The sequence below is a fragment of the Protobothrops mucrosquamatus genome, unplaced genomic scaffold, assembly GCF_001527695.2.
Source record: "Protobothrops mucrosquamatus isolate PMUCROS unplaced genomic scaffold, P.Mucros_1.0 scaffold1913, whole genome shotgun sequence".
Taxonomy (NCBI): Eukaryota; Metazoa; Chordata; class Lepidosauria; order Squamata; family Viperidae; genus Protobothrops; species Protobothrops mucrosquamatus.
In genome coordinates, this window is record NW_015388037.1 from 278,759 (window position 1) to 290,734 (window position 11,976).

Consider the following 11,976-nt stretch of genomic DNA (forward strand, 5'->3'; position numbering starts at 1 on the left):
CCCCCCCTGCCCACAGGACCACTCACCGCCTCCACGGCCCGTTGCAGATCGTCCAGGCAGCCCAGCAACGCCATGGCGGCCACACCCTCTGCCCCTGCCCTGCAGCATCAACTGCATGATGAGGTGTGAGGGCAGAGTCTTGTCTACGCTGCCTGGCTGCCATGTCCTTGGCGGCACTACTCCATGTGGGCCACACTCGAGGGCGACTCCTTCAGGGGGGCTGCTGGATAGGAGGGGGTCGTGGGGGGAGGCAAGGCTGGGGCAACGGCACGTGTGCCCACAGAGAGGGCTCCGAGTGCCACCTCTGGCACCCGTGCCATAGGTTCGCCACCACTGGGTTAGAGCGTATAGTGCGAGACAGACATGTCAAACTCATGACGTCACATGACATCATGCAACGTATCGGGACTGTTTTGCCATTCCTAGCAATGGGGTGGGCGCGGCTTCCGCATGATGTGTCCGGCCCATGGGTTGGCAGTTTGACACCCCTGGTGTAAGATATGAACCCCATAATTACCAAGAGATGATGTCAATGCCTAAAGTAGAACAGAATAAATGGAAGGAGGCTATGGATAGAGAAATGGAGTCTATGATTGTGCATCAGGAGTTTACCCTTATGAGATTACCAGAAGGACAAAAGGCCGTGGGGTATAAATGGGTATATAAAAAGAAGTTTTTTCACAATAATGAACTGCCGTATAAGGCACGGTTAGTTACGCAAGGATTTACACGGAGACAAAATGTTCATTAGCATTGGCTTTAGCAGCTGCACTTAGTCATACCATATATCATTTCGATATTACCACTGCATATTTAAACACTGAGTTAGAAGAAGCTGTGCCAATATTTAAGGACAATGTTGCATGTATAAAGATGGCAATAGGAGAACATATTGGAAGCAGAAGCAAACATGTAGACATAAAATATTGTAATGTTAGGGAGGCTGTAAAGGATAAACTGAAAAAGTTACAGCATTGTTCCACTAACAATAATATAGCCAATAGGTTAACTAAGCCTTTAAATGCAGGCAAGAATCAATAGTATATAAAAGCATTTGGGTTAACAGCTGTTTAGCTTTAATTGGGAGGAGTGTCAAGGTATTGATTTAACAGCTAACCAGCTTATGTAATGTAAAATGTAATGATGAGAATGACTCAGCAGGGTTTGTGTCTTTTTAAGAGCATTTGTATAAAGGGAAGCCTTTATTCCTGGGTTCACTCCTGGGTTATCTCCGGGCAATAAATTTGTGCATGTTCTGACAAATAGGTGTGTGTGTGTGTATGTGTGTGTATTTGGAATTCCAAGGCAGTTTTAAATTCGCATCCTGCGATTTCTAAGAAAATATAGTTTTGGGTACCATAATATATTTTAAGTGAAATAATTTATGAATTAACTTGTTATAGATTTTTATTTATTGCTGCCGTTACTGCTGAATGTCAGCTTGTTGGCTGTGTTGTACTGCAGTTTGGTATTAAGCTTCATATACTTGTTATCACCTTAAGACGTCTGAAGAAAAAAGAAGCAACTACAATATATAACTGACCTTTAGGGCTATGCATGTTTCAGAGATGATTCTGAACAAGTGCTTTGGAATATGTGCATATGTGAGCTTAATCCAGTGTTCAAAGCAGCTGAATTTTTTTCCAGGCTTAACGACCTGTGCCAATTCCCAGTGCTTTCCCATTGGGCAAAACCAGTTGGAACCATGTGTAAAAAGTGCTTGATGGAGAAACTGTTTGCGAGGGGGGCTTTCTTTTTCCACCTTTGCACAAAGGGGCTTGCCTTTGCCAGCTTCATCCAACGGGCCGCCTTAGCATGCCTTGCCAGCAGCAGGAGCAAGAAGATAGAAAAGGTCAGGTGGGGTGGCGGAGCGCAGGGCAACATAGTTCTCAGAGAGCTGGGACTGAGGTGGGATGACTGTGGCTTCCCAGGATGTGGCAAGCTGTTGTATACTTCTAGGTCTGCTTGCCACCTCACCAGGTAGAGTGCAGAGTGACCAAAGAGCAGAGATGGGAGAAAGATAGACAGGCGGGAGAAGTTGAAGTGCCCCTGTGATAGGTAAGTGCAGGTGGCTGCTAAGCACCCAAATTTTGATCACGGGACCCAGGGGTGCTGAAACAGCCGTGAGTTTAAGGACTGGTTGTAAGTCCCTTTTTTCAATACAGTTGGGATTTCAAGCAGTTGAAAGAATAGCTGTAAGTCGAGAATTACCTGCAGCTTTTTAAAAAGAAGTTAACTCATACACTTTCTGATGTTCCTTGAATCATTTTGATCCATACGCCAACCTACTAGCCATTTTCAGTGCAACAGCATGTGCAGTTGTTATCTTGTAACTTTTAAGCGTCACTAGGTTCAGTGCTAGTTATTTGACGTCTCATATTTGTGTTTACATGATGGTTTCATCAGTGAGTAGCTGAAAAATTTATACTTGGATGAATAAAATGTTTAAAAAGTTAAATTATTTTAAATTATTCTTTAAACTACATTAAAACCATTGGGTTCTACTCCCCCCCCCAAAAAAAAAACAGTTAAAACTCTTGGTCATATTAGCAGAAGGAATTGCTATTACCCCACTAGACCTTTGGAGATTATCTGTACAAGAAAGAAAAAAGTCATATTAGCAATTAATGTAAATTAAAAGAGCTGCTACCCTAAGGCTGTAAGTTTAAGAAATGTTTAAGAGTTTAAAGCAGACACATTTTACACAGTAAATGGCACTCTGAAAACGGAGGTGGTAAATAAGGTTCACTACATAAACACCAAGCATCAGTTAATTTATTCTCATTCCATACCTTCAGAGTACCTAATAACACATTTAGTCCTAGTTTAAAGAATTTTTTTAAATAAGGGGTTGTGTGCTCATTTTCTGTCTGTTATTGGTTGTGCTTGTATTCAATATACGTTATTTCTGGTAATTTAAATTGCAGATTTAATTTTCTGCATCTCTCAAAGCTTTCAATATTTTCAAGTGTCAAATTGCTGCCTATAGTTAGCCCTTAGGCTACCACAGAAATTGGAACCTGAATTGCACGATGTCACATGACTGCATTGCTTAGTGATGGCATTCCCAGTTGCTATTGTAACCTCAGTACCATGCAGGTTGTTAAGTGAGGACCACATATGGCTGTGATGTGGGAAGAGGTGGGGGTCCAGAAAAGCAGGCTAGTGAATGAGAGCTATGGGCAGATAGGTACTGTGGAACATGGGCAATTATTATTCAGTGCCACCGTCACCGTAACTTTAAACAATTGCTGGTTGTATCCCAAGGACCTCCTGTATTGCTTATTTCTGAAGTGGTCATAGATGTAAAAGCAAATCTATAGCTTGACAACATAGGTTTTCTGTTTTAATATATTTTACCATTAAGGTATTTTACACATTGAAACAACGAAAGCTTTTAATTTCTGTTTTACCTAAAACAATTATTTCTTTAAAATTTGCAGAACTTTACTTAATCTTTGGATTGATCAGACAAAAGACAGCATGCAAAAATATTCTTGTCAACCAGTCAGTTCTTTTATATGAGGCACATCCAATTCTTTGAGATTGCTTGCTTCAGATAATGATACAAGTGACATGTAGCTATGTCATATGGAACTTCAATTTCACCTTTCGAGTTCAGAGGAGGATGGAATGTAGCAAATTGTTTTATGGCCAAATTGCTCTACCATTCTGAGATTAGCTATCTTTTTATCTGGAATAGTTGTGTAATATCTTCAATAAGCTGTTGCTATGTGTAAAGTAATTACTAATTTCATTTTAGAATTAACCAAGGACTTTAATTAGAACTTAGTGGCAAACTCCCACAGCTAGAACATCCACAATATTCTTTTCCCCTTAATTCTCTTGTCCCTCTAGAAATCCGCACTTGGCTAACATGCCGTTCTCCCACATAGTAGTTTCTACTCTTAGTCCAATTCCTCATTGATTTTGCTTATTGGAAACTGGCAGGGAGTGTTGGAAATCACAATCATGTGACCACAGCTATGATGATGCCACAACTTTGCACAACCTGGGGTGAAGATCCTTGGAATTTCAATTACAAAGGAGTAATGTTTTCCTGTTTTTGTACATAATCTTTAAGATCATAGATTTGACATACCTTGATTCAAAAACTGTTGTGCTGTGATGCACAGTTTGAATTAATTACAGGTTACAAACAGACAAGAGAGTTTTAGCAGTATATAGATGACTGGAAAATGATGTAACAGAATATTATGTTTGAATGTGGCCTTAAACTGCAATGGGGGACAAATATTCTGTGGGTACAAAAAAAGAGGACATTGTTCGTGTTAGAAGTTGCTAGTATCAGTAAAACGGGTGGATTTGGAGTTTCCTTAGAAAAACAGAATGCAAGCTTAGAAGAAGTGAGTTAGCTCATATTGTTATCACCCCATATTGTTATCTCACCCCATATTGTTATCAGATCTCTCATTCCTGTAGTAAAGGTTTTTTTATATAATTTACCATGCTTTTGTAAGATGTATCATTTTTTGTAAGATGTATCATTTCTAGAAGGTGTATAGCCTGTAACTCAGGGCTCTTCCGCATTCTTCTGGCAAGAGCCCAGTGATCACCGTAGTTGTACCTGAGGATAAAAGATACTTTGTTCCATCTGTTTCCAAATGCTTTGGTTCCTTATTTAAGTGAGCATTTTCCCCACACTTTCTAATGGTTATGTGTATTTAAAAAACAAGCTAATGATTTTTTGTACAAAAAAATAAATATACAAAGATCAAAACTGGCATCCCTATATACAGTATATTTTAAGCATTTTTTTGTAGGCAACCATTACTAAGCAATAATTTGTTTATTTTAAATGCTTGTTTAATCTAAAGCAGCATTGTTCTAAGTGGAACAGAAATACTAGTTTTATGATTTTTCCTATTCCTTATCAGAATTTATTTTTTACAGGTGAAAGATCTCTTTCATTCTCTGGGAGTAGAATATAGTGCTCTGGAACTTGACAAGATTGGTAAGGATAATATCGATCTCTACAAAACAGAATTCAAATTTTCTCCAACTAGAATATGTAATAAAGTGGTACAACTTTTCAAGACTTTGTTTTGAACAAATAGCTCTTAAAATTCATACTGAAGCTTTTTGTGAATTTCTTCCATCTCTGGATTTATACGGTCCCTTCCCTCTCAGAAAAAGTGTATATGTTGCTTGATAACTTGTTAAAAAATAATCTAAACTAGAGTCCCTCCAATTGGTACCTGTGGACAATTATTTTGTGCCTATCAGGTTCCCTGCTGTTCCTTTAAGCAACTGGGACTGGAATATTGTAAATCTGTGCCAACACTTCAGCCTCATTTTAACTCCTAAAATGCCTGACCCTGGAAAAAAAAAAGTTGTTGCAGGTAATAGTTTTCTTTGACAATGTGGAAAGACTTATGATAAAGATAAAGACTAGCAAGGATGATAGAGAACATTCTGTGGAGGATCAAACACTGGTAAGCCAATCATCATTTGTGACTATTGTGAATGGATAGGTCTCTTTCTCAAGAGTACCAATGATTTATGGAAGCATCCCTTATGTTCTCAAAATTTGAAGTGTGTCCATCAAGGTAAAAAGGTGAAAAACCATAGCATATAATTAACTTTCAAAGAGTTCAATTATTAGCAACACTATGTAATTGTAAGGGAACTAGATTCCATATTAAGTTTTTCAATATGAGGTACATAGGGATATGTCTTGCATGCAATAACTTATGCTTTACATCATATCCATTCTTAATCTGTTCAGTTATATTGATCTGGCTTATTCTGATGAGAATTATTATTTTTAGCAGACTAAACTGAAGATTTTGCTTTGTTTCTTTTATATGTTATAGAGTACACAATATAACAAAAGATTTTTATCACATTTTTCTCCCCAAAAGAAAGAATAAAAGATTATCTAAAAATGTTTTTCAAATATACTGTACTGCAGTTTGACTTACAGTTCTCCCTGTATATATTTTCAGGGTAAAATAAAATAATACACTTGCCATAAGGATTTGACTGAAAAATAACCACCCCACTTTGCTGTGCAGGTTCTGAGGTTTTGCTTGATAAAAAAAAATACAGGAAACCAGAAGTTTCCTTCAAGCTTTACGTTTTTATTCAGCTGAACAAAGACAGGCTTCTCTAAAAGAGAGAAAAAGCCCCAAATATCAGAAAAGCCTTATTTTTATACCTTCTTTGATTATATAAGCAATTCACCCAGCAAAGCTGACACACGTAAGATAAAGACTTCGCCCTTTAAGGCTGGCTCACTGTAGATAAGAAGGAAGAAAGCAGAAGTAGCTAAAAATGTTCCCTTTTGGTTGGTTTCCTAAGACACCTTATGTGGGTTAGGATATTGGGTGTGTCCTTTTATGACCTTGCATTCATGATTCTGCAAGCAGCCAGAGATAGTGGGGCAATCTGCACATATTCACAATTGATACTTCCTCTAACAACTTTGAGGAAATACTTTCTCCATCAGCTAAAATTTCTGTCCTATGTTGCAATATATTTATGGTATTTCTCTTGTTTAGCTCTTCATCTTTTGTTTGTTGGTATCTGTTACTGTATATATTAATTGAGAAACCAGCCAGATAGGACAAGCAAGTTCTTGTCTTCTGTATAATTGCCGGATGTGGTAACTAAGTTGGAAGATGTACAGAAACCTTTGAACTACATCTCTGCATTCCTAGATTTTGAATTCTGCAAAACAGATTTTTATCTGTTAGCTTATTTCTGTTTTATTAAGTTAGCAGCCAAAAAGTGGTTGACTCTAGTTGTATTGACCCAAACCAGTATGTTTCAAAACAACTCACTCCTAAAAAGAACTTTACTGTATAAATCCAGTGATGGAATATTAAATAGGAATTATTCATCTATATAAATAAAAATGTAAATGGTCGTTTGTTCAAAATCTTAAATCTCCGAAAGTTCTTCACCGATTGCTTTGAAATTTTGAGACAACATTGCATTCGAATACGCGCGTGTTTTTATAGCAACACACGCTTTTACCAGACTGAGCCACAGCAACGCGTGGCCGGGTACAGCTAGTTCCTAATAAACTTGTAGTGCAAGAAAATATTTTTTAAGAAAGTGATTCGGTCTGAATTTCTTTTCCACCTATCTTCCTTGTTTAGCTTGAAGATTTGGTAGAGATTTTGTTTCAATTATATTTTATATTAATTGTGTTTTGCCTTATCTGAACCTTAATAAATCTGATTAATTATATATATTCTTCATTTTATCAGGCCAGTTTTAAATTGGGACTTAAAGATTCTTAACCTTTTGGGTTACTAGGCATAACTGGGTTTTTTTGAAAGCAAGTTCAGAAAGTTATATTTTAAAGGCACACCATATAAGTACTCATAACTCCTTTCTAATTATATTTTCTATGAATTGTTATGAGCCCAGAGGCATGCTTATAAGTAAAAATGAGTGATGATTTAATTCTAGTTTTCCCTTCTTCCCCCTTTTTTCCCCTTAATTACAAGGGCCCAAAACTATGTTTTAAAAATCTGGAGAGCTTGGCAGTTATCAAGGATGGAATTTGTATACTAATCCTTTAACATTGTTTTGGGAATCAGTGATAATGAAGCTGTTTTGTTTTTACTAGCTATTATTGAGAATAACTAACTCTATGGACTAGATGACCTCGAAGGTCCCTTCCAACTTTATTATTATTATTATTATTATTATTATTATTATTATTATTATTATTATTATTATTATTATTATTATTATTATTATTCAAAATATTTCAATTTTAGATTAACCAACTTTTAATGTGTACTTTTATATGGAGCATTAGTAAGTCTTCAGTTAGTGAATGAATATTTTTATTAATTCTTTCAGGTCTTGTTTTGCAGTAGACATGGATATTTTAATTAGAGACGTCTTACTACTTGAATGGATCTTTACAGGCTGTGGTAGTGCTTTATGCTGAACAATAAATCAGTGAACTTTACTATTATAAACTTTATTTTCCCTTTATCAATTCTAGATGATGGACCTAGTATCCAGGAAGTATTGCTAGAATTGACGAGCCAAAGGACTGTCCCCAATGTGTTTATAAATGGAAACCATATTGGTGGATGTGATCAAACTTTTCAAGTAATCTTCAACTTCTTTCTCTTATGTATGAAAATAACTGTGACTCACATTTTTAAGCAGTTCCCCAATAGATTACTTTCACAAATTCTGGTTATTACTGAAATAAATTATTGTAAAGAATAACATGCACACGTATATAGGATGTGTGCATACAACATATCCTTTTTTCTTTGAAAATTGAGAATGTAGTATCTGCTTTTCCTAATAGCTTTTTGTGTTGTTCTCTAGAGCTATATATTACATTAATTTCTTAAAAATGAATTTTCCACTTGTAGTATTTATCATGTCTTAAAGCTCAAGAAAGCATTGATATTCAGTATGGTTGCTAATCCGGTTAGTTGTATTCTGTTAGCTAACAGACGTTGATGATCAGCATCGAGATTTATCTAGTGTCCTTCTACTCATAGAAGCAAGTAGAGTTTATATGAATGGAAAGGGAATGAAGGCAATTTTCAGGGTTCTTTTTATATTAAGGCCTTCACTTTTCCAGAGGATCATCTGACTTCTGAAGGGGAAATTGTAAAAGTCCCTTTCATTTCCAGAAATGTTCATGGGATCAAACAGCCAGCCCCAAAAGGAAGAAACCTGTTAGATATAAACTAAGAGTTATGCATTTGACGTTTAAGAAAACTAATAAAAGATTCATCCTTTTTTTAATAAACTATGTTTTTATTGCAGGCTTACCACGATGGTACATTGCAGAAGCTTTTAGGGAATGGAAAGGGTGAAGAGATGGAATCATATGATTATGACCTAATTATTATTGGTGGTGGTTCTGGTGGACTTGCTTGTTCCAAGGTATGTCATCAATGTTACTTTTGTGTTTTAGTTTTTTAAAATTCATATTCATCCTATTGGTTATGAGAGAGAGAGGGGGGGCAGGCAGGCAGATCAATATTTCATATTGATGTTGAACCAATATGCAAACTAGTTTGCTTACATCATAGTATTAAGGTAGCCTTTGGGGAGATAGAGTGAAGCTGCAGTCCTACATAGAGTCCTATATGTAAACTTCATCAAATACTATGGGATATGTACCTTAGTCACTACACATCAGGCTTTGCTGTAAGTGGATACAGATATTCATGTATTGACCTTTTTTGGCCTGGTGATCTCGATATTGAACTATACAATCCTGTTCATCATGAAAATTTTAACTATTTAGAGTTAAATAGAGATGTCTATTTAGGCCTGTATATGGCAACCCCCAAATCTCCCTCCCAAGCCCCAAGTAGTGTGGTGCTACTTCATTGTGGTGATAGTGAGGGTTCTTGGAAAGATGAGTGCAGAGTGCAAGAAATGTATCCCAAGAGCAAGTATGCTCAGGTAAAGGAAATTGTGAAGGAGATTCTATCTGCTCAGGTAAAGCAAGTAGTTGCCTATATTGGGCAGCAGGGATATCAAAAGATGCTGGAGGTAGAATATCACTTTACTGATCATGGCAGAGGAATCATTTCATATTGCTCAGGAGAGGGCAGTGACAAATCACTCCTATATTTTAGCAAGGAGACCACATTTAATATTGGAGAGGACTCCTGAGATTTCCATGAATAGCTAAGAAAACAAAAAATAGATAATAGAACAAATCAAACCCAGAGCTCTCAGTCAACCCACAAATGACCAGATTCAAATTGTTATAATGTAAACACCTCTTTTGAGAAATATATAATGCTGGAAAAGGTGAAACAAATGAGAAAAAGAGAATGAGTAGCAGCAAGGTGGATGGACTCAACTACAGCAGTGATGGGTCATGGGTAGGCTGACAGAAGACTGAAAGGACAAGATTTGGGACAGATCATCCTGGAAAAAAAATCTATGTAGTCACTTATGAGTCAACACAGACTTGATAGCTCATAATATTGCAAAGACTGGCTTACGCTTTCTAAGCTCCAGTATATACAGTATTTTTCATGCATAAATTCATCTATTCCATCTAATACAAGCATTTTCTTTTCTTTTAAAAATTGGCACTTTATACTTTTCTGTATTTTTTGGAGGCCATGGGGGAAAATAAAGATTTATATCTATCAGGATGAAAACGAACAGAAGAAGTGCAAAAAGCATCATAGTTGCCTAGGATATCTTTAAAAAGTTAGCCTCACCAGCCATTTGGGAGCGATAGGCCTTTTCCCAATTCCTAGTTATTTTAATCCTTTTGTAATGCTAATTAAGGTTCATTCTTTTCTTCCTCACCATTATCTTATGTCCATTTTTCTTTTTTGCTTGAAGCAGGGTCAAGAATATCTATACATTTTCTTATGAATACATGTATGTGAGAGAAAGTTTCATATATACAGTTGAGGATAAATTAATTTCATAAATGGGTTCTTTATATGCAACTAAGTGGCTTGCAAAGGCCTTAATATAAAAAAAAGTTAATGTGAAACAATTAAGAGGGATTAAATAAAGATTAAAAATCTTTAAAATTAAGTATGTGTGCAAAATCTATTATTCTGAGAATGTTCCAGCCATTCTAGAGATAATAATAATAATGATGATGACAACAACAACAACAACAATAATAATAATAATAATAAAGTTGGGAGGGATCTTGGAGGTCATCTAGTCCAACCCCCTGCTCAGGCAGGAAACCCTATACCATTTCAGACAAATGGCCGTCCAGTCTGTTCTTAAAAACTTCCAGATGATTCAGCAATCTTCCAGAAGTTAACCCTCAAATCTGAAAGCTGTTTACAATGTTCTACTGTATTTTCCAGCGTATAAGACGACTTTCTAAACCCTGAAAATCTTCTCAAAAGTCGGGGGTCATCTTATACGCCCAGTCGTCTTATACGCCGGAAAATACGGGTATTCTATTTTATTCCTTTATATAAGCTGAGGACGCGATGGGGGCAGCGGCCGGGAGCCGCTGCCTCCCGTCCTGCTCCCCCTCCCCGCCCATTCAGCTGAGGACACGATGGGGCGGTGGCCGGGAGCCGCTGCCTCCCGTCCTGCTCCCCCTCCCTGCCCATTCGGCTGAGGACGCGGCGGCCAGGCTGGGGGCGGCGTGGACTCCCGACGATGCTGCAGTGGCCGCTGCCGTGCCGCCGCTGCTACCACTGGAGCCGCTGCCTCCCGTCCTGCTCCCCCTCCCCGCCCGTTCGGCGCCGTCTGCCTTTCATTCTCTCTCTCTCTCTCCTAACCTGGAGGGAGAGAGAGAAAGAGAAGAGAAGAGAGAGAAAGAGGAAAGAGAGAGAGAGGAAAGAGAAAGAGGAAAGAAAGAGAAGAGAGAGAGGAAAGAGGGAAAGAGAAAAGAAAGAAGAGAAAGAGAGGAAAGAGAAAGTTAGAGGAAAGAGAAAGGAAGAGAAAGAAAAGAGAGAAAGTTAGAGGAAAGAGAAAGAAAGAAGAGAGAGGAAAGAGATAAAGAGGGAGAGGAAAGAGGGGGAGAGGAAAGAGAAAAAGAGGAAAGGGAGAGGAGAGGAAAGAGAAAGAGAAAGAAAGGGGGAGAGGAAAGAGAGAAAATGAAAGAGATAAAAGATTGAGAGAGGAAAGAGAAAGGAAAGAGAGAGACAGAGAAAGAGAGGAAAGAGAAAGTTAGAGGAAAGAGAGAAAGAGGAAAGAAAGAGAGAGGAAAGAAAGGACAGAGAGAGAGAGACCCTTTTGACATCTAAAATGAAGATAAGACTGCATATATCCTTTTTTACCTTTATTTTATATATACACACACAAACATACACACACACACACACACACACACATATCATAAAGGTAAAAAAGGATATATGCAGTCTTATCTTCATTTTAGATATCAAAAGGGTTTTGCGGCTCCCAGTGTTTTGTTTTTGGTGGGAAACGTGTCCAAGTGGCTCTTTGAGTGTTTTGGGTTGCCTACCCCTGATATAGCCCAAACTCTATATTTTAACTGGAAAAGTTGGG

The 11,976-nt window shown here is 37.5% G+C and overlaps 1 protein-coding gene across 1 annotated transcript in view; it reads left to right on the forward strand.

The window, feature by feature from the left end:
• The window catches only part of TXNRD3 (thioredoxin reductase 3), a 34,861-nt gene that overhangs the window by 8,426 nt on the left and 14,459 nt on the right, over positions 1-11,976 (forward strand). Inside the window, exons 2-4 of the mRNA XM_015823564.1 lie at positions 4,915-4,975; positions 7,991-8,100; positions 8,779-8,898. Of these exons, the coding sequence (XP_015679050.1) occupies positions 4,915-4,975; positions 7,991-8,100; positions 8,779-8,898 (291 nt within the window). The remainder of the gene's footprint in view (positions 1-4,914; positions 4,976-7,990; positions 8,101-8,778; positions 8,899-11,976) is intronic.